The sequence below is a fragment of the Lepisma saccharinum genome, chromosome 3, assembly GCF_977018435.1.
Source record: "Lepisma saccharinum chromosome 3, izLepSacc3.1, whole genome shotgun sequence".
Classification (NCBI taxonomy): Eukaryota; Metazoa; Arthropoda; class Insecta; order Zygentoma; family Lepismatidae; genus Lepisma; species Lepisma saccharinum.
The window spans coordinates 85,151,700-85,178,690 of record NC_139231.1 but is presented as its reverse complement, the minus strand read 5'-3'; the positions used below and the strand labels follow the sequence as shown (position 1 = coordinate 85,178,690).

General features: G+C 36.9%; 1 protein-coding gene across 1 annotated transcript in view; it reads right to left on the bottom strand.

The window, feature by feature from the left end:
- Positions 1 to 26,618, bottom strand: part of LOC145985205 (uncharacterized) — a 41,207-nt gene extending 14,589 nt beyond the window's left edge. The window contains exons 1-5 of the mRNA XM_083118943.1: positions 25,923 to 26,618; positions 13,858 to 14,038; positions 8,774 to 8,913; positions 7,701 to 7,830; positions 1,605 to 1,885 (exon numbers count right to left, since the gene is read on the bottom strand). Coding sequence (XP_082975069.1) covers positions 1,605 to 1,885; positions 7,701 to 7,830; positions 8,774 to 8,913; positions 13,858 to 14,038; positions 25,923 to 26,118 — 928 coding nt within the window. The 5' untranslated portion in view covers positions 26,119 to 26,618. The remainder of the gene's footprint in view (positions 1 to 1,604; positions 1,886 to 7,700; positions 7,831 to 8,773; positions 8,914 to 13,857; positions 14,039 to 25,922) is intronic.
- Between the last annotated feature and the right edge of the window lie 373 nt (positions 26,619 to 26,991).

The following is a 26,991-nucleotide window of genomic DNA, read 5'->3' as shown; positions in this document are numbered from 1 at the left end:
TCTCATATTCCAATATCCTATTTGTACTCTTGGGGTTCTTCTTTTGCAAATTTTAGTTATTTCATCCATTACATTAATGAAAAGTAAAGGACTGAGACTATCTCCCTGTTTAATTCCTTTTTCTATTTGAAATTCCTTAGACTCATTTCCTTCTATTCTTACTATTCCTTTTACATCCTTATATACACTTCTTATTGCTTTAATAAGTTCCTTAGGTACTTCCTTACTTTCTAATGCCTCCCATAGATATTTTCTAGGTACTAAGGCATGGGGACCCTGACCTCTACCAGGCACGTCCCTCGGGTGGCGGATGAGGGATCCCACCAGATATGGTGGGGTGGTCCGAATATAGAATAAGGACCCGTGGACAGGGAGCCCAGTGCCTGGGGGCTTAATACTGGGCCACCCTCTCTCTAGGGGTTAAAATATAGAGAGCCGGCCCGGAGGGCGAAGACCAACGGTTCCAGAGGCGGAAGAGGATCATAAGAGAAAATCCCAAATGCAATGGAAGCGGAAGAGTTACGACCTTAGTGGCCAATATGAGCCACTAAGAAGCGGATTGGATATCTCCATCAAATATCCAAAACCAACTGCTGCCCAACCAATCAACCATTAAAAAACAGTTTACAGAAGTACTGCTGTATATTACAAAATCATGCAATAAATGCTATTCCTAAAATGGTTCTTTATTCTTCTTGTGACATATCATGCTGGACCTCCCCTGAACTTCAGAATCAATATCATGGTTTTCAAGCAAAACTCCAATTTACCATTGCCACTCACAGAGTCACAACTAGGGCTGAGCTGATACCACTTTGAACCGATACCGATACTCTCACAGATTCCCACCAATACCAATGCCGATTCTTGTATAATTCAAGATTTAAAAAAACAGTCCAGCATGATAGTAATGCTGGTTTCAGAAACATCCACCCTCTCTTACCCCAGGAGTTTGCAACCAGGAACTGGAAATGAATAATTTATTTCATTTCCACATAGCCTTTACCAGGTAGTTACATGCTTTCGAGAAGTTTGGGAGCAGCTTTCACTTTGCCCTGCCTTTGATCTTGTCAATCATCTGCTTCCCAGGAGGGTGGAGGTTTGTCCAGCATTTGTCGGAAAATCTACATGCAGCAGAACTTCTGCGCTGGCCTTTCAACCTGTCACTAGAAAGGGTGAATGAACCTCTGAAAAGGCTCATAAATAATAGTATCAGTGAAAAAATTTCAATTGATACTTTCAGATACCAATACATCAGTATCAGTATCACCTCAGTCCTAGTCACAACACAAACTTCAACAACTACTTCAGAGTAGCCATCAATCATTCGCTACCCCATCAACTTACACATCTGTTCATAAACCATGGGGAACATCACACATATCAGTAATGCATGCTAGCATATTCCCTGAACTCAACCTAGCCACTCAGTAATCATCCCTAACTAATACACACTCCTTCAATTCAACCACGTGTACACACACAAACACACACACCACACACACTCTCTCTTTCCCTCTCTGCTAACCAATTTTAAAAAACTTGACAAATTACACTCTAAACTGAAACCCTTGTTAGGTAGTCAGAGAAAAAGTTGCACATACCTCTATTTTCGGAAGGAGGTATTTTCCAAACATACAAGTTGAAGTCATCAGAACCTGATAAAACATATTCATCATTCTCTCCTGCAAAGCAGCAACTCTTCATCGTACAAGAATTATAGTACCCCGGATGATCAAACTGGCATACGTGCGATGTAGAATGTACTGCATACAACACAGGGGGCAATCTCCTGCGAAGGGCCAGGACATGAGTTCCTCTTCTATTGAACCTCACACTCATGCAACTTTGTGATGCATTGTGGCCTCCATATCGTAGCAAAACCCTGTCAAAAAAAAATGTAGTTTAAATGTTTTTTCTGGTACATCTTCACATCAAGCTTAACAAACATTAACACAAGAATAATAAAGAATAATAAAAACCAAAAAGACGATACATATAACGTTTCTCAGAATAACTAGTTCCACTCTTTTCACTATACATTGTGAAGTTGAAGCTGAACACATTCACAATCTCTGCACTAGTGAAGATGAAGTGAGCAGCACCATGCTCCTGTACTCAAGATAGTAGTTCCATGGTACCACTGGTGAGATACAAACTGAACCCCAGAGCGACTTGGGAGGGGTTCACCCAGATGTATATTACAGAACACACTAGAAGGTAAAAGCACCCTGACTGTGGTGGTGCTGATCACACTATCTGCACTAAAGCCAAGTACAGAGTGTCCAAAAAGTCACGCAACCTGGTGTTTACGACCGTATAACGGAATAGCGAAACGGAATTAGAAGAAACGCTTTCTGCCAAGAGAATGCCCTGTATATTGGGAAAATTTAGAGAGACAAACATATGTAAGAACATGCATGTTTTAATAACAAATAAGCAAAGTGTTGCCAAAGGCGGAAAAAAAATATTTGCAAATCGTGTGTATTGATGCACAGAACTCACTGAGGTAAATTATTGCAACATTTCACAATACCAACGAACAATTTGGATGGCCATCTATTGAATTTGACAGAAAAAGAACTTTGACGAAGTTTCAAAAACATTGCAGAAGGGAATAAATGAGCTGTTCCAAAAATCGATGTTTTCACAATATTACGAGGGACACTGGCAACACTGTTGGTGTCACGTGTCACTAACAGACGTGTTTCACCTCAGGCTATCACACTAAGTCACTTTTAACGACAAAGGAGAAAGTTGGTTATTCTCGAACATATGCAATAAATTACATACACCTTGCAACCCTGAAATGTGGGTATCCCTAAATGCTTCTCTTATGCAAGAATATGACAATGTTCGGATATATTCTTCAACAATAAACACTCTTTCCTGTGTAGAATATGGCATTTTAAAAACACACACACGACTTCAGCATAAGTAGACACAATCTGGAATGCGGTTCGCGGCAAACAGCAACCACCTAAGGCAGAGAAAACATGACAATTGATACACCTTCTTCTGAACACACATTTCAGGGTTACAAGGTGTATGTAATTTATTGCATATGTTCGAGAATAACCAACTTTCTCCTTTGTCGTTAAAAGTGACTTAGTGTGATAGCCTGAGGTGAAACACGTCTGTTAGTGACACGTGACACCAACAGTGTTGCCAGTGTCCCTCGTAATATTGTGAAAACATCGATTTTTGGAACAGCTCATTTATTCCCTTCTGCAATGTTTTTGAAACTTCGTCAAAGTTCTTTTTCTGTCAAATTCAATAGATGGCCATCCAAATTGTTCGTTGGTATTGTGAAATGTTGCAATAATTTACCTCGGTGAGTTCTGTGCATCAATACACACGATTTGCAAATATTTTTTTTCCGCCTTTGGCAACACTTTGCTTATTTGTTATTAAAACATGCATGTTCTTACATATGTTTGTCTCTCTAAATTTTCCCAATATACAGGGCATTCTCTTGGCAGAAAGCGTTTCTTCTAATTCCGTTTCGCTATTCCGTTATACGGTCGTAAACACCGGGTTGCGTGACTTTTCGGACACTCTGTAGAAATATACTTTCACAGCCCCTGATTAAAATGTTGTGTTAAATATTGAACATAGAGCTGGTGACATTGTAAATAAACAGCAGTTGGTAAGCATTACAAGCCATTCATCTTTAGTGGATGGGAGCCTCTGCTACCCTTCAGCCTTTTGGGATGAGAACTTTTCACCATGTGCTTTTCAAACTTGCCGCAATGTAAAAAAAAGAAGAGGCAAGAAAACTGATTGTCAGAGGGTTTTTTTTTTAAAAAAAAAATTATTCTTGCAGGCAAGACCCTTAGAAAAGGTGAAATTTATACATTTTACCTCCAAATAGTGAAAGTTAAAAAAAAGAAGATTTTAATTTCATATAATAATTCAAATTATTTCCTTCCTATGGCAATAGAATGAAAAATGTAGTATGTAACAGTGTTATGTCCCCACAACTGTGTTTCTGTGTTGAAAACAGATAGATACTTCCTGGGAGAAAAAATAAAAAGGTATAACAAAGGCAGTGTAGCCATCTTATGGAATAGATTTCTAGAAAATCTGTTCTAACATGAGCATGGACACTGCAGGGAAGCAAGAAAAAAATACCACTCTTTGAGGACGTGTAATTCCTGGTATCCAATTTTGAAAGAAAGAAGAAAAAAACAGAAAGCATGCTCAGGTCCATAGTTTAAGGCTGGACCTTATGACGTATTGTTCTTAGGCCCTGAAGCGTTAGTATTATCCCTCGCCCTTGAATGTGCACAGGATAGTAAATGCCTCTCCTAACTGACTTGTAGCGGTAGGTGATAATCTTATGCACAAACCGACTTGTCGTCAGTGATTAAATGATCAAATTATTGTTGGATAGGCTTGATCCAGTACAACAATAAGAGTTAATTTTCAAAATTAAACATACATTCAAGAATTTAACTGTTGAGGTTCAATACTCACATTCATGCTTTCTCAAAATTAGGACTTGAAATCCGCATTAGTTGTACGAATAACAAATCATGCTTATTTTCTTCTTTTTTTGTGCAGTCGCCGGTGGAATGCGGGAGTAAAAGTAAAAATATAGTATGGCGCACGATATCAAGATATAATCCAACGCTTCCCATTTGCTCTTTAATAGTGTTAGGTTGTATTTCACATCATAGTTGTACTTGATGTGGCAGAATATCCTTGACACACATTCTAAAGCGGTATTTAAAGAATTTGTCCATTTTTCGATAAAAATAGTGGTACGTGTGTTCTGGAAGTGCAGCATGTCGGGAGGTAAAAAGGCTCGCTCTTTTGGAAACAATGGTGGTCGTGTGAGTGGCAAAGCAATACTGTGGAATTTTGCTAATTTGGATAAGTCGCAACGTGCATCAGGTTAGAAAGATATGTCAGCTCTGATCATGGATATCTTCTGCTGAAAACTGAAGGTTGCTTTCATCGCGATCGGTGAGTTTGTGGCGTCAAATCAGGAAAAGGGTGACTGCAACACTATGGTTATCAGCAGGTGACTTTGAACGAGGCAAGGTGGATATTCACTTTGTATTAATGGAATCCATATGGAAAGGGATGCTGTGATTGTGTTAAAACTCAATGCTCACTTTATGTTTATTAGTTGCAAGGAAAGCAGCTATCTCACCTCTACCTTTATCGTGTTGAAAATTGCTAGTTGCCAGTGAAAGCAACTGTGCCATATCTCATCTCCATTGTGTTACACATAACGTTATGCAGTTAAAGGCACGCACCTATGAGCTTTACATGAATTATATGGTGATCATCGCGACTGCGTGATTCTCTTGGAATACACCTCACCAACTTGGTGTCCCCATCAATATTTTCAGGGTACAAGTCTTTATGTAAATTATAAAATTTGACATCTGATCAGTGGCATGGTTAATATGTATTGCATATACGAGATGTTCTGTATTAATGTGAGTGAAACGAGTTGAAATATCATTTCGGGTATTGCCAGAAGAGGCATAAACTATCGCATATTGGTCTGAAATGTAAAAGGCTGTACGGATACAGATGTAATCAACTGTTATTTAACTTGAACCTGTTGAATTTAATTTAATTTCATGTCACTTTTGAGTTTTACACAGACCTCAGTGAGAATCATGTTGGTCACACCCATGAAGGTCTAAGAACTAAGACCATTGGTCCTGGTCTTCTAAGAGTTGAATTATAAAGCATATTTAATTTGTTTACTAGACACAAATGAGTATTCAAAGGCTATGTTTTTCAAAATGACACCTGTTTAAGATACAAAGTTGCTCTGTCTTGACATACATAATTCTATTCTCTATCTTTCAGCAGTGGAATAGGCTTGTGCATGCTTGGTGCTGACATTTCCTTGGACAGTGAATGTGGGAAAGGACATTGACACATGTACTTTCTGTTTGGTAAAGCACGCAAAACAAAAGGGGGTGATAAGGTTTCTTTATTTGGGTGCAAGTGATAGCTCATACATGTCCTGTTGACAGAGTAAGTCATTACCAATGTCCATGCTAGTTCTTTCATATCTTTCTTAATGGTACAGGGTGGTCTGGAAGTCAATGACACATTTACTTGTTGGATCCAGGAATCCATACGCTTTAATGTTCTCCCAAAGTGTAACTGGGTTTAACAATTGCCTTCGTTGATGTCCTCTTGTAAGATCCAGTACACGATGTTCAAAAAATAGGTGGCCCATATATCTATTTTGAAATTAGAAATACTGCAAATTCCAGTCTCTCTTTTTGCACCAACGATCAAAATTTGTATGTCATCTGCACTGTGAAACTCCAAACGGCGCATCTCCTGCTAGCAGATGGTGGTCACACGAAAAATCTGCTTCAAGTGGTTTATTTAGCACAAATTTGGAAATTGTCAGGATTGGGGTTTTGAGGTATGGGGTTTTTGGGTGACATGAGGGTTGGGCACCTCGCCTAAGATGGCGGACCGTCGTAATAAACTTAAGCAATTTATTCAGCCATCACTTTTATTCCAAGATGCGGATGGATTGTGGTGGCACTTCTCTCAACTCTGATTTTAGAAGTGAATGCTATGGGTGAACTTGTCTGCAATGAGTTGAGGCTTGGAAGTCAAGGTCACCGACACCTAGTAGAGCTGAAATGACATCACATACCCTTGGTAGATATTGCTTGGGTTTACTAACTCATTCAGAGATTATTTTCTATCCACAAACTATTACAAGTGCCGTTAAATGCATTTACATAACTTGCAAGAAAACATTAATTTTCAAATACAATATTTACATAAGAAATTTTATTTGAAGAAACAATAAGTAGGTTTGAACGTTTTTTTAAATTTCTTTTATTGTTTTTTTCTTTTACATGCAAAATATACCAGCAAGAATGGTGGTTGTCACATGTTAAATACCATCGAATTATAAAAAGATTCTCTCGGGCTATCGACCACGTGAATTGTGGAAAGGATTCCAAGCTTTTGAGAGCTAATATCACTCATCTTCAGGGTAGAAGTGCAGTCTTGAGCATTAACCTGATGTATGTGTGTTCATGGAGGGAAGGTCCCATTGACGATGGCGAACCAATCGGGACCTCAAGACTGCACTTCTACCCTGAACATAAGAGAGACATTAGCCGAAGGCTTGGAATCTATTCCACATCTCACCTGGTCGATAGCCCGAGAGAATCTTTTCATTATTCATCGCCAGGAAAGCTTCAAGACGTACTTCAACATTGAATTAATTTTTCTTGGAAAAATAAAGTGACATTTTCAAAATGCTTTTGTTAAAAATAGTAATAAACATTGTTTTTTTTTTTTATTCCAGCATGTCATGTCTTCATATGAACATAAATGAACAACGGATAGAACCAAAACATCATGTGCAGTTTTAGAGAAATCAAGTGCCAATTTCTGATGAACAGATGAAATGGATGATACACCCATGCCTTGAACAGGGTTCAAACTTGGGACCTCTGGTGTACCAGTGTGTGGTCCTGACCACTTTCATCTGAGCTCCAATCCACTTATACTTGTGACTTAATTGTTGCATTATGCACAGTACCATATAGTGATTGTTTTATATGTATAACAATGAAAATGAACAACACTCATGAAACAGGCAAGAAAATACACGGGACTTCTACAGTATGTGTACATACAAGAAAAATCACACCAAAGAGGCTAGCAGAAAGAGAAAAACAAATACTCACTGCTGTGGTTTACGCACATCCCATAGACCAACACCTTCTTTTGAATTGGCTGTTGTTAGAAGTCTTGGCTCGACAGGATTGAACATCACAGCATGAAATGGTGAGGTATACATAGCAAGGCAAAACGGTTCTGTAAGAAGAAGAAGAATCATTTCCCAACTGCCTTAAACAGCACACATTTTAATAAATAATACTTGCATGTCATGATTTAGGCAAAGATTTGTATTACTAATCATCAAAATATTCAAAATAAAAATGTATGTATGACCTAATATTCAAATATTATTTATTCCTTTTCAAACAATTGTTTTCTTCTCATACAGCTTACCTCAAGAGGTGAATTATTTATGTAAGAATAAAATAAGAAGAGAAACAAGTAAAAATTCAAAATTTCAAATTTATTTCATTCCAAATATCTGTAGCATATGCTGGCAAATTTTCACACATGTCTTGTTAGTTCACATCATGAGTCCAGAGTTGTGTACATATGTACAATAACTACTTGGTGTAAATTTTCAAATAAAACCTTGTGCCTAGGAAAACTACTGATACAAGTGGAACAAATTTAATCCACCTCGGAAATAAATAAATATATGAAGTACTTTCTTTATACCTTGAAACAGCAAAAATATAATAAATGACAAAGAATGTTAAAATATGATTTAGCACATAGAAAATGGTCAAAAATGCTCTAACAGTATTATATAACATGGATTCCTATATATTTCAGAAATATATCACATTCATAAACAAAAAAATACTGTTCATGTTTGGGGAATAAAAGCCACAGTTGATAATTAGACGTACGCAAGTTACTTTTTCGCGGAAAAAGTTAGTAGCTCGCTTACATCTAATTAAAAAATATGCTGTCATGAAAATCCTAACCTTAGTAATGAGGACTCAGAGCTTGAGGAGCTATTTTTTGTGGCTCCTCGATCCCTGCTTGTTCAAATCTTTGCAAATTGTATGTCTAGCCACATTCATCTTAAAGTCTCTTTCCTTAAACACACATTTTCATATATTCCATGCTTTATTCTCAAGTAATAATTCTATAATTACAAACAATGTTATACCTGTGCCTGCTGGTTCTCGAATATCAAAAATGAGAACTCTTCCATCATCACAGGCACTGGCGAAGACATTATCGTTCAAAGGATCAATGGAGATCCCATACACGGGTTGCTCATGGACAAAGTAGTCTAAAGGGTCCCCTCTGTAGAGAAATACAAGAAATTAATATGAGAGCATGTAGTGTTCATGTCACATGTTATACCACATCATATTACAAGTAACCATTTTGTGTTAACACTATAGAGGCTGCATTTTTCATACTAAAACTGAAAAAAAGGGAGGGGGATTCTACAATAGACATAAAGCTTGAGTATTGAGGATAATGAAAAGCTAAAATTAAAACCTCCCCCTTTGAAAAGTTTATGCTTCTATTGTTTTAGTGATCGTTACTCTTTCATAGTAGAGTATAAAATCATGAAACATTCCATTAACGGTAAAAATAAATACCATGAACTCTTTTTAATTCAAACTTGGATAATTCGATTACTAGTTATTTTGAACAGAAGTTTATTCCCCTTGAAACCATCTTTAATGACATATTTTTGTTAATTTGAATTTTCGATAATTTGAACTTTTTTCGTGTCCCCTTGGAGTTCAACTTATTATCATAAATATCATATATTTCCTAGGGATAATCAATACTCTTATCACTATTGGCTGATTTAGGCATATTGCTGTACTGGTTTACTAACCTGTATTAGTGTACAAGTATCTGCATTTTTTAAGTATTCTTAGGACTATAAATATATAATTAATATCTCTGGTTTTGCAAAGTACAAGTCTAAATGCACAGTTTCATTATCAAAGCTAAACCCCAGTCACCTAGTTACAAATATTAATTAAGGAACTTAATGAACCATTCATGTTCTTCACGGAACATTTGCAATTTTATATCAAATTGGTAGAATATCGGTTATCAGCAGCAGGATAACCATGATAAAATTCAAGTGTAATTCCCGGTGTTCAAGGCAAACTTTACAAAAATTCAAGGGTACAAGATGTTTTCTCCATTTCAAAGTATTACGACTCTCACCAGTCACACACAAATATATTAACAATATAAAGAGTTTGTGTGATTCCAATGTATCCAAAAATTCTAAATAAATTCAATATATATATATATATATATATATATATATATATATATATATATATATATATATATATATATATATATATATATATATATAAACACAGGAATAGGGTTAGAAATGGTGCCAGAAGGGCGGATAAATACAAATAATGAAGGAGACAGTAAACACTTACCACACGAATAGAAATAATTCAATATTTCGCGATCTGAGTCGCATTTTCAAGAATGTAGATAAAAGATCGACGACACTGTGAGTAGAGGCACAGAATACTGACCGTAGCGTCTCTACGGTCAGTGTTGCCAGAAACAGTTGAAAGGAAACACGAAATACTTTAGCCAGTGTTTACTGTAAGGTGGGTGGGTAGTTTCGGGGAGGAGAGGAAAGAGTTACTGGTTGGCTAGGTTGAGTCCAGGGGGTATAGTGGCGTGCATGCCTGATATATAGGCCCTTTCCCATCGCCTGCGGAAAGATGTGTCAGAGCGGGGGGGTAAAAGGTGGATGATGGCAACACGGAAGCAGTTATTGAAGGTGGTGTTATAGCTGTTGGTGTGGATGGCAACTGTGAAATCGGAGTTTTTGGGTGGAGGAACGGTGATTATTTATCCTTAGATTCAAGGGGGTGGAGGTTTCGCCTAGGTAGAAGTTGCCGCAGATTTGACAGATGAGGGTGTAAATTAGATTGGATGAGTGGCAGGTGCCCTTAGGGTGAAGGGTGAACTCACCTGCCGCTGTAGGGATCAGGAGGGTGGGGGAGGTGATGAGTATGGGGCAGGTCTTGCATCTGGGTTTGTTGCACCTGTGGGCTGGGGGAAGGGGTGCGGAAGGGGTGGGGTGTTTCGGAGCAAGATGTTTTGGAGGTTGGGGGGGCGACGGAAGACGACCCTAGGTTTATCCCGAAAGATGTCTCTGGTCTCGGGATCACTGTGCAGGATGGGGAGGAGGGAGTGGAGGGTATGTCTGATTTTCGTAATGTGAGGGTGGTAGTGGGTGATCAGAGTTGGAGGGTTGGTTTTGGGTTGTTTGGGGCGGTTGTGGGAGTTAGCTCTAGTGATTTGTTTGTTGATGAGGGTGGAGGGGTAGCCACGGTTGGTTAGGGCTTGGTGCAGGCGTAGGTTGTAGTTTTGGCGGGATGAGGGGGATGAGTTGAGGCGCTGGCCTCTGAGGGCAAGGGAAAATGGGATGGCTTTTTTGGTGTGGTAGGGGTGTGAGCTGGAGTAGTGGAGATACTGGAGGTGGTTGGTTGGTTTGATATGTATGGACGTTTCCAAGTGGTCTCCCGCAATGTGGATGTCCACATCGAGGAAGGTCACTTGGTCTTTGGAGTGGAACCAGGTGAATTTGAGGGTGGTCAGTATTCAGTGGTCAGTGGTCAGTATTCTGTGCCTCTACTCACAGTGTCGTCGATCTTTTATCTACCTTCTTGAAAATGCGACTCAGATCACGAAATATTGAATTATTTCTATTCGTGTGGTAAGTGTTTACTGTCTCCTTCATTATTTGTATATATATATATATATATATATATATTTAAAATATTTAATTTAAGGTGTGGAGTTTACATTTGAAATTTCACATATTCAGACTCCAAATACATCTTCAAAAACAGATGTTACGAAACATACTAATCTATGAAAAATTGTTAATTGTTTCAGAATTTCAAACTTAAATTTGACTATTCAACTTCAGGATGCCTTATCTTCCAATAAGCTTCCGTCTGCCAGATAGTGTGTTCTGCAAAGGACTAAAAAAGCAAACGGGTTGAGAGAATTCTGTTTCATTTTCCATGCAGATCTCTTTTCCTTCTTCGATAAAAATAAAACCTATACTGTGAAAAACTTGCCTCAGGACATTTATAAATAAGTATAAACTGAATGGGATTTGGATTAACACAAGTTGCAACTTTTTGACATCTACGAGAAAAATTCAAGCAGAATTCACGCACAATTCACAGACCCAATAATTCATACAGAATTCCCAGAATTCAGGGAATTCCTGGTGAGTAGCCACCCTGAGTAGGGACCGGATTTTTAGGTAAAAACTTTTTTGTGTGTTACCTCGGAAGTGGGCCATACTCTATAGGAGTGCCGATTATACAACTGTCTTATTTCACAAAAACATGCATAATTTTATCTTTAGCACATAAAACACATATTTCTAGGGAAAGAACATAAAATGTACATATCTTAGACATTCTAGACAAAAAAGTTTCCAAATTCTTTGTGCAAATGCTTATTTTGGAGTTAATTGCATAAAACAGACAACATATATGGTAAATTAATAAATTACTATCCTATTCCGAACTACAAAACATACCAGTCACTAGTCGGTGTTGTGGCAAGGCAATTCATGCAGAGCAGTGTTCTTGAGTCACCAGCATTTGTCAGGAAACAAGACACTGTGATACAGGTTTACATGTGTGTTTACGAGAAGTGCTAATAGGAGCCACAATATGTTCAAATAAAGGACATTCTAAGTGTTTGCAATATTATTTAGATTTAAGTAGAATATCTGCTGCACTGGGCATCCCACTTAAGAAAATAAACAATCCTGTTCTGAAAAACTTAATTGTCACAATACATACAATTTTTGCCACCCAATGAATCCACGTTACATAAACATTACCTCCACAGTGTTACGAAGAAACTGTGCAAAAAAAATTAGATCAGTGTGTGAACATAAAAACTGTGGCTCAGTCGGTCATTTTTAATATTTAATTAAGTAAATATTTTTTACTTTTAGCCACATATTTCCAATGTTTTGGAACATAAAAAATAAATATTTTCCAGTTTTTTAGGTAAAGTCTACGTCTGCACTTTCAGTATTGGCAAAAATTTCATATCAGTCCTAATTTTGGTACATTATTTATTAATCTACTTTAAGAATTAAGAAAGCAAATGTTTATTGGCTAACAAAACAGAATACTGAAAATATTACTTCCAAACTCTTTTAGAATTTGAATTTTTGTATTTAAGTTCACTTTATGCACAGAAAGGCTAATCAGGACTGGACCTACAGTTTAAAGTGGGATCTGAAACACTGTGCCATGTGCCTCCAACAAGAATCGAACCTGGGACCCCTTATTTACAAGGCAACGGCATTACCACTATGCCATTGGGGAGGCCCTCAATCTTTTAGAGAATAGAAGAGTTACAGTACTATCACCAAGTATTCAAGTAATACATTATTTTGTATTTGTATTTTTCTTATTTTTACATTGCTTTCTCTGAAAAGACGATATCAATGAAGGAACAATGACAAAGGAATCAACACTCAGACCAGGACTAGAACCTTCAGTAGCAGATCACGATTAGAATGTGTGAGGCACTTGGCCACCAAAGTAACAATGTCTTCTTTCCTTCCTGACTCTAGTTCACATTGCTTTTACAGTGTGTCTACCAAAATAACAAATTAAAAATTCTTGACTTTTTCTTGACCTTTCTTTCCTTTTTCTTAACATTTATTTAATTGCCCCTTACTTAGGTATAGTTGGAAATTAAGAAAATATATATTTTTTATTCAATGAAAAACCCCTGCCACAATGTCGGTTAGGATGAAAACTGACACTGTACTTTATGAAAAGATTGACTTGCTTTAATTATTCATACATGTAAAAATTAATGCTTCAGACTTTATCCTGGATGGGGAATGGTCACATTACTTTCTTTAATATTTTTCAAATTGTAATTGTAATTCTTAAGAAACAAAGCGAACAATTCTTAACCACAACTCAATAAAATTTTAGATTTCCCAATATTCAATTTTATCAAATCCCAGTACAGGTATGTAACAACATAAATTCACTATACTCTAAAATATAGCAAAAATTCTTGACCACAAGCATACATTCTTGACCTACCTGTAAATTTCTTGACTGGTAGACACACTGTTTTAGTAGTATACCATTTTTACCAATGGTTACCATTTTTAAATGAAATAAATCATTGAAAATGTCAAGAATATAGTAGAAGTAATATGCAGAAGCTTTAACTTACGTTCTTGTGTCATGGACTATAACTTGGTCATCATTACCAGCTGAGAAAATCTTGCTGTTGGTGCTATCGTAACCAAGGCAAAATATGTTGCTTATGTGCTGAGCTTTCATGGCAGCAGGGGTACCCATGCCTTGCACTGCTTGTTCAACTTTCCATAATAGCACACGTCTGTCATCCCCTCCTGGAAGGAAAAAGAATGTTCCATAGTACAAATCTTTACTAACGAAACAAATTACAAAATACTAATATGATATTATTTTTTTTACTGATTACCAGGTATTCAGCAAATGACACATGCATATCCTACTAACAGCCAAAAGAGTAGTAAATTCCTACAAATACACTAGAACTAATATCTTTAATAAATATTCAGTTGAAATAAAGGGAAGTTGTTCAACACGTTAACTGCCACGTCAGTCATAATGACCGAAACTGGCGCATATCAATCACGATATGTTGGTCAATATGACCAAAACATGTGGCTTGACTTTCTTGATCCTAGGGTGCTGTCGGTCACGATGTAACAATGATGCGCATAAGGCATAACCGACAAGGAGTGGGAGTCGAGTGCACATTGAAAGTGTTTTGGCTGTTCTATTTTTTACCGGTAAAAAAAAAGCAAAATGTCTGAATTTGCGAAAATAAAGTACAAAAACCACTTTGGAGCAGGAGGCAAAATTGGTGAAACCACCCTGGCAGAGAAAGTGTTAATAAATAAGGTGACACGAAAAAGTACAAAGACGTTTTGCTACTTTACTTATTGAACAGCCTTAGTATATTTTTTTGCACTTCTCCATGAGTAAACAGTCAAAGTGTCTATTCTTGCAAAAATTACTTGTAAGCTGGTTTCCCTATTGTTTACATTCAATGTAAGATTTGTAAACATTACTACAACTTTGTTCTTAGAACCAAAAATATTTGCATATTAATCTTCTAATGGGTAAATAAGATGGAGATTTTATGACTATGTTCCTGGAATTGGTTCAACAATAACATTAGTAACTTATTTGATCTCCTCTTTTCTCAGTTTACTGGCAGGTATTTTTATTTATTTGTTTACCTTCGCTGTGTGTTTTGGTTTGTACAGGTTATGTAATGTATTTTCTCTCTCCTTTTAAAAATACCCAACATTTGGTTTTCCATTGCTAAAAAGCCTTGATGTATATAAGTACAGGGTGCATTACAAAAGTAGGGCCAGTTTCTCACAATTGATTGATTGATTGATTTAGTTTATTTTACTTCGCGTTTTGTGCCTCTTGGCTAATTTGCGAATATGGGGATGAGTCATGAAATGATGAAATTGATGAATGGACATTCACAAACAACCAAGCCCGACCGGGATTCGAACCCGGGACCCTTGGACCAGTTTCTCACAACAAATGGTTGCAACAATGATGGAACTCGCATGTGCTGAAGTTGTAACTCTTTCGTTAGACTGCTCTCAGTCACACCATCACAACTTTATTTTTGATCACTTTCAAGATCCATTCATTTATTATGGTTGGGACAATAAGCAATTGTGGAAGTTGTGAAAGTGACTTTGACTTTATTTCTTAATGCCAGGGCCCGTAATTTGATGACTTTATTTCTTAATGCCAGGGCCCGTAATTTGAGGAAATGTCTTCTCTTCTTTGTGATGTAATAGACGTATCCAAGGAAGGTATTTATCCATTTCACACGAAAGGGAGTCAGAATCCGAAACTTTTATTTTGCCTTTTTCCCAGTTTTTGCTTTTTGTAGTATTTTTTTTTAATATTTTGCATCTTTTTGGTCTTATTTAAGCTTTCTTTCAAGTTTTTGTAATTTTTTCATACAAAATTAACAATTGCTCAACTGCCAGCAAAAAAAAAGGAGGCGTGATTAATGAAACAATAGCCAACCCTTTCTGTGGCAACAATTAACTACCACTTGGCAATACTAGGTGCGGAGAGTGCCAACTGTACGAGTTTTATTCCTTGCTCATTGGCAGCAATATTAGTGGGAGACTTAGCAGGGAGACAGTTCTACGAGGCCAATTGTTTCAGTGCTCTTCAAGATGCCTAAGGTTAAACCATCGAAGTCATGTTTCTTACGACAACCTGTATCCGATTTCGGAGATGATGTGTTTTCAACTGATGGAACAATTCTATTCTGTAAACTGTGTGAAACAAAAGTTTCTGCAGCAAAACGATTCCATGTGCAGCAGCACATAGGGCGTGAAAAACATTTGAGAGCCATTGCATGGGCGAAGGAGAGGAAAACAGCATCCCAGCTTCTCTGCAAAGCCTTTGTAAGTGCCAATATTCCATTGTGGAAAGTGAATAATCGTTCACTTCAACAGTTTCTAGAAAAACACACTGGTCAAAGTATTCCTGACGAATCTACACTCCGTAAGGGATATTTGGAACGCTGCTACACAGACACGGTAAAAAGAATTCGCACCTACGTAGAAAATAAAAAAAACTTTTCATCTCTATAGACGAAACAACTGACGAGGAAGGCTGCTGTGTTGGAAATGTCATTGTGGGCACATTGGAAGAAGACAATCTGGATAAAGTGTTTCTTCTTACATGTGAAATGTTTGAGAAAGTGAATCACCAAGCAATATGCAAACTTTTTGACAAGACAATGTTTATATGTTGTGGCCGCAAGGGATTAGACACGACAATGTGCTACTATTTGTCACTGATTGCACAACATACATGGTGGAGGCAGCGAAGGCAATTAAATAAATTTACACTAATATGATTAATGTCATGTGTCTCACAGAGTTCAGTGTTTCCGGGTGCATACCCCTGGTGTACCTTTGCCCCCAGAACCCGTTCTCACTTGATGGGAAACTCTGATAAGTGCCTGTGTTTATTACTCCGATCACTTTGAAGTAGTGAAAGAAGTGATTGATGGCTTCGACAGGGAAAGCGCTGCTGCCAGACCCTGAGGTGTGAGGCAGCCTTGCCTTCATTAAGAGCAATTATTCTTTCCTTGTAGCAGCAATAACTAGTCTAGAAAAATGTGGTGAGAATATGCTGACAGTTTTTTCCAGAATGGATGATCTCAAACAACAGATGGGTAAATCTGTAGGACACATTGAAGAATCTGTGAATCTGAAACTTACAACAGTAATGCAGAAGAACATGCTGAAAGTGAGAGATGTGCTACAAAGAGAAAACTTGGATATGGATGTATTCAAAGAGGACTTTCACCAGCAGACCTTGCTCATTTCCGCTACGCCCCCTTGACCGGCAGATGTAGAGAGGAGTTTCTCCAGGTACGAAGTGTTCTGTCGGAGAATCATCGGTCGTTCACACCAGAGCACCTGATGATGACCTTGGTGGAATATTACAATACAGAGTAAGGTATGTAACTTTCATTAAAATTAAACAGCATGTTTTCGAAAACTTTCTTTAAGTACGTCTTACAAGAAAAAAACGTTTATAGTTTTTTACATTTTTCATTAATGTTGGTCAATGTATGTGTTTTGGAAGCATGTGATGCCTGGGAACAGACCGGAACATGTGAAAAAATATTGTAAATTGTATTGATACATGATCAGAGAAACAACATATATATTGTAGGTCTTTTTTCTTATTTTTTCGGTCCTTTTCTCCAATTTTAACGGTATTTTCAAGGGCCTTTTTCTCATATTTTTTCGGTCCTCAACTTCCGGGCCCTGGAACACTGCTAAAATTCAGAGTGAATTGTGTGAAATTTATGGGCCTATGATAAAAAAAAAAAAATCATATGGTGGTGTTGTGAATGTAAGGAAGGCTGTACAATCAGGAGAGAATTGCACGATCCAGTCTTCAGACAGAGGACCATACTGAAACAAGAATGCAAAAATTTGAAAAAAAAAAAAAAAATCAATCAGCGTTCTTGCCATGCAATTTCGAGACATTTCACCCAGTACAGGGTTGAGAATTGCCAATGAAAAAGTACAATATCATAGAATATGATATAAAAACTATACAGTTAAAACTGCAGGGATAAACAGGTTGAATTTCCAGATGGCATATTTTTACAGAGAGGGCATCTTCCGTGGTACATAGTGTTTGGAAAAGAATGGTAACTATTAACCCCTCCCACTACCACCCACCCAAAAAAAAACAATGCCAACAGCCAAAAAGGGTTATTGCCTGCCAAGCAGCCTTTCATTGGGTGATGCATGATCGGTGCACACTGTTATCTGGTTTATGAGTTTGAGTCTCTTGCCCACTTTATGCACAGAAAGGCTAATCGGAACTGGGCCTAAAGTTTAAAGTGGAATCTGAACTACTATGAGCCTTCACTGGGTACCGAACCTGGGACCCTTGATTACAAGGCAACGGAGTTACCATTATGCCACAGGGGAGGCCCGTTTTCTGACTTTCAAGGCAAGGGTTTGCTACTATTGCTTTTAAGTAGCTCCCCAATTATCATCACAATGTTGGATTACACTAAAATTCTTGGAGCTCTCACCAAGACCTCGGGCAGCTCACACTGAAGGTGAGAGTACTGACCATTAGGTATGCTATGCTCAAGCTTGAATGTTAGAGATATGTAAAATAAATGTATACAATATTTGTACAACAAACAAACATTTTAGTTGTCGCCTTGTATTCAAGGGGTCCCAGGTTCGATACCCGGTGGAGGCACAAGTGGTTCGAATTCCACTATAGGTCCAGTCTCGATTAGCCTTATTGTGCATAAAGTGGACTTAAAACTTAAACTCAATCAATCAACATACATTTTATTATTATTATTTATGTAAAACTAATAATTTTCTTCGAAGTGAACTGTGCCCAGTGTTTGATATCCAAATAACTAGCTGGAGAGGCAATTGTTTCAGAGCTAATGATTGTCATTTGCATGATATATTCAAAATCAATACATTGATTCTTGTCTAGTTAACTCTTTGGATACATAAATGCAAAGGTCTATTGTTACAGATCCACAAACCTTTCATTTGTCATCATTCAGGTCAAGACCAATTGAATCGTGGACATGTTTGCACAATTCCTTTTGGTCTGTGCCAAAGACCTGGGTTCAAGTCCTGGTCAAGCCTGCATTGCCTAGTTCCGTGACAAGGCGTTTCGCTCAACCACGCTGTCTCTTTTCCGTGTGAGATTTCGACATGGCACCGCTGCAGTGCGCTGCTATTGGCTATTGCCATATGCAGGAGATTTGATGCGCACTTTAGTATGATATTTTGTTCAATTTTCAACGAAGATGAATGATGAAATAGATAATGGGACACAGACACATCTTTGCTTTATCCAAGCCTAGCATCTCTGTCACTGTAGTACACTCCTGCAGTGAGGTGGTTGGCATGGATATTTACCATTACATAATAACACAGATTTCAGAATTAACATAAATGCAAAGGTCTATTGTTACAGATCCACAAACCCGTTTCATCCTGTGAGCAGTTAAGTGAAGTCGTCTTGCATGACTGGAGTGATTTTCTGATCCACAGAAAATTAAGATACTAAAAGGGCAAAAGCGTGTGCATCACATTTGGCAAGATTAGGGTGGCTACTCTAAGACCATGATAAAATTCAAGTATAATTCCCGGTTTTCAAGGTGAACTTTCCAAAAATTCAAGCAGATGTTTTCTCTATTTCAACCTTACGCATTGCCGCCTCTCAACATCCACACACAAATATCTTAATAATATAAAGGGTCTATGTGATTCCAATATCAAAAAATTATAATTCAATTAAACGGTATACGTAATATAATTAAAATATTTAATTTAAGGTGCTGAGTTTCTATTTACAACCAGAGGCGCAACCACGAATTTTTGTCAGGGTGGGCAGGGAGAAAGTGCCATGATAAACGTACTAATAATAATAATAATAGTGTTAATAATATTTTAATTATAATTATTATTATTGGTTTGTTCTATTTTACTTCGTTTCTTGTGCCACGTTTGGCTAATTTGCGAAGATGGGGATGAGTGATATGATGAAATTGATGAACGGACAGCCACAAACATCCATGCCCAAGCCGGGACCAACATTGTTATTATTATTAATAGTAGTAGTAGTAGTAATAGTAGTAGTACTATCAAAGACGTTATTATCCTCGTGAATTATGCAAAGAGAAGGTAGAAGTTGGTGCTAAAGCATTTGTGTTCGAACAAACTATTTCATTTATATTTTCAACACGTTCAATTTCATAATGGAAAACAAGCACACAAACTATTTTTGAGACAGAAAATGCTTGACAAATGCATTCCAAATATAATTATTTTTACATTAACATGTATAACTTTCATGCACGATATATGTTTCACATATATGCAACATGGAGCAACATGCACACTAAATTGTGCACGTATTCAAAGTTTCTATAATGCATATTATATACAATATATATTATTGAAATACATTACACAACCAATTCATCCATCTCACAATAAACCAACAGCAAAAATGACAAATTGTCTTTCAAATGTGCATGCTCCCATTCCTCAAAACAACTGTTCGTGCATTTAAAACAAAATCTATTAAGACAAGTGTTATTTCTCTGTCTGAAAATTTACAATAGAATGCATTACGGAGAACAATGAAATAATGCAAGCGAACCGAGCATCTAATTTTTTTGCAGGCAGCAATCAATATTGACTAAATAGGGTGCAAATAATTTCACGGGATGCCAATACATTCTCTCTTTTACAACTTTTGTGCCTCCCCGATAGTGTAGTGGTAACATCGTCGCCTTGTGATCAATGGGTCCCGGGTACAATACCCGGTGGAGGCACATGGCACAGTAGTTCGGATCCCACTTTAAACTGTAAATCCAGTCTCGGTTAGCCTTTCTGTGCATAAAGTGGACTTAAAACCACAAATCAATCAATCAATTTTACAACTTTTTTTTTTCATTTAGAAAGTTCGGCACCCAGGGCCGACCCCTAGCTATGGATATAAACTTGATAAGACTAAGAAAAGCAGGACTTGGGAGCGAAGCGAATTATTTTATGAAAATAATTTTTATTTGCATAAAATGTGAATAGGATTGGATTAATACAAGTTGTAATTTTTCACGTCTACAGAGAAAAATTCAAGCAGAATTCACGCATAAATCCCAAAATTCAAGGAATTCTCGGTGAGTAGCCACCCCGAAAATGTTTACAGAAATGCTCAAAATGTTGCAAGAAACGTGTGGGGAAGACTGTATGAGTTGATAATCAGAGTTGGTAGATTACGAAACAGTAGGTAAAAGCCACAAGAAGAATGAAAAGGAGTAAAAAAGAAACAATAGGAAACACCACTGATAAATATTTCTGACTTCTTCCTGTGGTTCAAGTCGCCATACCCATATTAACTTGAAAGTTCTGTAGCTTCCATGGGCAAAAACTTGAATCTGAATTTTTAAGTTCACCTTATGCACAAGTAGGCAAATCGGGATTGGACCTACAGTTTAAAGTGGGATCCAAACCACTGTGCAATGTGCCTCCACATGCATCGAACCTGGGACACCTTGATTACAAGACAATATTACCACTATGCCATCGAGGAGGCTACTACTAAAATAACAGCAAAAGAAACACTGAAACTGGGAGGGAAGTTAGAATTACTAGATGCTTTCTTGAACGGATCAGACCAGGTTTGTTGTTGTCTACATTTGATGATTACACTAGATTAGGCTAGTGATGTTCGGCTGTTTTAGTATTTCCGAACTTCTTATATCTGCTCCTGTCCATGTGTATATATAGGGTAACAGTTTCATAGATCGGAGACACATTAAAATCGCATATATTGTGTTTCGCATGGTTTGTACTTACCAATTGTGTATTGCGGAACATAGTTCAAGGTGCCATTATGCTCTTTACATGAAAAGAAACGCAATTTTTCACATTCTGAGTGCTTTTTTTATTCCTTTCTTTGCTTCTGGAACACACAAAATGGCGGGAACATCTTGACTCACGTTGTGGGTATGCAGTATTTCAACCTTCTTCACCGAAAAATACCTAATATCGTGTTCGTCACCGGTGAAATTATAAGTTATGCACGAGTATCTGACGGATAGCCCGGGTAGGTGACTGATAGCCCCACGAACCATACACGAATAGCCTCACAAACTATTATGCACGGCAGCTGACCAATAACCCCACGAACCATTCACGGATAGCCCCACAAACCATTTCCGATAAGGTTAGGTTAGGTTAGGCAAGCATAGTAAAAAAAAAAAGGGGAGGTTGAAACACTGACAGGGCCTTACGTCATCAAGCATATGCAGCATCCGATTGTCGTAGGGCAAGCAAATGAAAGCAATGGCAATTGTGCGTCGGTGAGATATTTCTCCTGAAAAATACATGATTTCTCGGTCAAATATATTCCACGATGAAAGAAAATACCTCGACAAACGTTGTAAACCTTGGAGAAACTCATTTCCGTAAGTAGTTTCTTGTGTAAAATTGAAGAAATGTGTCTCCGATATATGAAACTGTTACCATATATAGTATTTCTATCTTTTCTATTTTTAAAGAAGAAGAACAATAACACCATATATCAGCAACTGCAAATTACAAGCATGGGAATTTCCACCGTCCACTTTCCAAATGTGCAAGTATCTTAGAAAATAAGGTACTAATCTGATATTCCCCGGACAGATTTAATCATTTTACAGAAGAAACTACTTATGGTAATAAGTTCCTGTAGCATTGTCTAACATCTGGAAGGTGTTTTGTGTGATGTGGGAATGTTTCATGGCGGAAATTCAACCACTGACGCATAGCCCCACGAACCATTTCCGGTAAGGTTAGGTTAGGTAGGGTCACGTATAGGTTACAATAGTTAAAAATTGGTTTCGAAAAAAATATGCGTAGCCCCACACACCATTCTCGCATAGCACCACGAACCATTGGCACATAGCCCCACAAACAATTGACACATAGCCCCACAAACCATTTGCGGAAACATACATTCTTCAGTTACAAAAACACTTTTTTAAAAAAAAAATTGCAATTACTTTCATCAAAAAAATGTGAATGCACCTTCAAGAATGTTCCGCAAAGCAGATGGGTAAGTACGAATGTCAAAAATTCACAAAACGAAAAAGTTATAGGTGTCCAGGGACTATCAGATTTTTACCGAAAATAATAATTTTCATGTCTTACAAATGATGGAATTGCATTCTCAAACATTTTTAATACTAAATTTTTATCTCTCTTCTTGCTGTTATGTAAACCTTATGACAATCATCCTGCATACAAACTTCCATTCTAACACCCAACTACATCTTTCCAAATGTATGGTTTGACAATACTGAATTAATATTAAAGTCTCTGATTTAACATTATATAGACAGGCCTCCAGGAAAATATTGTTACATCTGCCACTATGCATTAAAATTTAATTCAGAATAGAATAACAGTACATTCACAAGGATAATATAATCAAATGTATTATAATAGCATTAATCTGCATCAAAATATGTTCCACCTTTTTGTGGATGTATGTTATTTTGATATACCCTGCTTTCTAACAAAAAAAAGTGCAAAGCTAAACTCAAAACTCCATGGCAAAAACAGTCCATTGAGGGCTTTTGGGCTAAGACTAGAAAAAAGTGCAAAGCACACAGGATTTGGATTGAGTTGGTGTTTTAAATCCAGTTTATCCACAGTAAGGCTAATTGGGACTTGACCTACAGTTTAAAGTGGAATCCGAACCACTATGTGCCTCCACCGGGACACCTTAAAACTCAAAGAAAACAAGGACGCATATGTATCATTCAAAAAATTGTACTTGATTGCTCATCTAATCTCAAAGATGCAAATAACACAAAGATGCAGAAATGAAGGGTAAAATTATCAAGATATAAAACAACAAGTGTAGAAATATAAAAACATTAACAAATATCAATGTACCAGTATTGCTAGGTTTACAGTTTATAACACTAATGTCATCAGTATTACATATTTTATTCATTGTTTGTCATTCCTTACACCTATTTACCTCACCCAAATGAAAATGCAGTAATTTGGCATGAAATTAATGGATGTTAAGATTTTTCAACTATGGACAAATACAGCACATAATGATTATAAGTTTTCTTATAAATAAAATTATTCCACTCTGTGATTGACCTAGCATACTAATGTCTGCTGTCAAAATGTTATGCACTTATTTTAACAACATTGAAAAAATAGTTTTTACTAATATGAAAAATATATTTGGTAACAGTTGCTGATCGGAATAACGCATTTCTTCATTTTTACCCAAGAAAGTACTTACTGGAATGAGTTCTTTTTAGCATTTGGATACTTCGTGGAATTATTTTCAGTCATCATAGAATCTACTGGAGCAGAAAATCATGTTTTTTTCACGAAAAATATCCCTCCGACGCACAATTGCCGTTGCTGTTCCTTGCTTGCTAAACGTAAACCGGATCTTGATGACGTAACCCCCTGTCAGTGTTTTCAACAACGTGCTTGTTTTCCAAGAAGATGAAAAATCGAAATATACATTCCCGATATTACTATGACCCCAAATTTTAACTGTTTGCCTAACCGAACCTTACCATGTGGGGCTATCTGTGAATGGTTCGTGGGACATTTTTCAGTTAAGGTTGGAAACACTGTATACCAACTAATCATCGACGCTACTGAAGCTGTACCCGCCATATTGTGTCTTAACCAAGCGAAAAAACGACGAACAATAATCACTGTTATTGACATTATTTTTGTCAGAAAACATGAGAAAAGCAAAATCACACCTTAAACAATCTTTCGCAATGCACAATAGGTAAGTACGAATGTAAAAAGTGACAAAATAAAAGAGTGACAGGTGTTCAGCCGATTGAGAACAGGTAATATATATTTTTTGGAAGAAATTGCTACTTTACACAACAAAGTTTAACAACATTCAAAAGTGCAAGGCCAATTATCTCTCTAGATTTTCCTCATGTATTGCTCGATATAAAAATAATTGGTGGATATATTCTGTTTGTTTTGCTGATAATCTCTTCGGCCAAAGTTCCTTTTGTTTCATTGCGATTTCATCATGCTACGAAATGCAATTTTTACATGCTTCAATTTCAATGTATGTCTGTTAACACATACTGCGGAGTTTTAGCGATTACTTAAGATTTTGTTCAATATATCCTTTCGTGGTTAGGTTAGGCAGGCTAGGTTTGGTTCCCTTAGCACTAAAATAAAGTCCCTAAATGCATTATACTAAGGTTCAGATTTACTTCTACATTCATTCCCACGCTTCTACGATATTTAGTGTCGCTTGTCGACAGAGAATATCTTGTCCATGAGAAGTGTGTAATTTTCAAGTTGTTTTTTTCAACATAAATAACTTTTTTTGAGTCCAAACAGAGCTCATTACTTTAAGGAAGGTTCAAATTTCGTGTGACAATGATTTCCAAAATTCTACGATAATTAGTCTTTGTGCTAGGAGAAATCATAAAACAATCGGAACCGTTACCATTTCTTCTTAAGACTAAAGACTAAACATGAATTCATTATTCCAATAATAATGTATGGTCATTATTAGAACAACATATAAGGGGTTGAAAATAGCATGATACAAAATGCTACACACGCAGATAACAACAAACCAACGAACATATACTCGTGTATATTTTATTAAACAGTGTATTTTTTATCTCCAAATTATTCCGAAAATAGACCTTGCACATAAATCAAATCATTTTATGTATTTGTTACTTAAGTTATTTATGGTAACTCGATTTATTAGCAAAAAAATATGTACATCACAATTTTAAAAAAATAATTGTGTAAACAATAATTTACCCCAATTTAGGTGCGTACATAACTGACCTACCACCATAGCAATGGCATTCGCACCGTACTTAGACCCAGAAACTTAATGAAACGATTCAAAGAATAAATTCATTCTAATAATCTCAATAGAAAAATATAAATTAAACGATTTACTGATATATCGCGAAATAATATAGCAAATTAATTTCGGCAAATCTTACTTCTCGGATACGCCTTCGATTGGAACGCTAAAACTTTTTAACCTTTTTCACTTGACACCTTTCTAGTTAAAGAAAATACAAATCGTGTACACGATATGACGACAAAATGTTCCCAACAATACCAATATATATTATTATTTTATTTTTCTCACCGGATGCAAGTAGCTCTCCTTCATTAGAAAATTCTATAGCGTTTACACAACCATAATGAGCAAGTAGATCCTTCCTGTACAAATTCTTAGCAGAACTTAACCTTTCCCTTAATAATAATTTACTGATCGGGAGTTTGTCATTGTACTGTCTTCTCATAACATATCCTAACGGATTTGAGGGTCCTGGCCGGGACATGACGACAAATTAATACAATGACATACAGTGTCACTTCAGTAGTCTATCCTCTCCCTTCTCCTACTTGCCAGCTGCAGGAAGTGTGGGGATCAACGTCTGGAGTAAACCAACTGTAGAGCGAGTGTGTCATGCATGTATCGATAGTACAAAAAATTTAGCAGGTGAAAACCGCAATCAGCAAAACAAGATAGGACTTTAAACATTAAAAATATCTTTGCTCTTAGGTGTTTAAAGCTTTCTTTCACAAAAATTCAAGAGAACAAAGATTAAATCCTCAAGTTTCTCAATGGTCGTTCCAACTCTTCCTAGAGCCGATGGTTACGAGCAAGACGTCTATGTTGCAATGGAGGAAAGCGAAAGCATAGAAGAAGGAAAGACATGATGGCAACCAACTTTCACTTTCTTCTAAAATCGATGTCGTGGTCATAGAAATATTTATACATAGGAAAGTTGTCCAAAATCTCGGTGAACCCCGTCTGAGTTCACATCTGAGAAGCACGGGAATTCTCAAGAGTTCGTTCAATATTTGGCACGGAACCGTAAAAAAAAACTACTAAATCCGATAAACAGTAAATTAAAACCGTGACAGTATAAATGTACGCGGCTGATAAACAATTCACGAAACGTTTTACAGTATCGATTAGTTTCGGTGTATGAAGTAAACTTTCAAACACTCCATAAAAATAGTTCTTGAATCCCACGAGTACTAGTAAATTTTGCAAGATAGTTTAAAAATAGCTTAAAACAATTTATTTTATTTTCGCTTTTCCATTCATTTTTCGTGGGGTTAACAAAGGTTTCGGGCCTACCGATGGCGCAGTGGTAGCGTCGCCGCCTTGTAATCAATGGGTCCCGGATTTTATACCCGGTGGA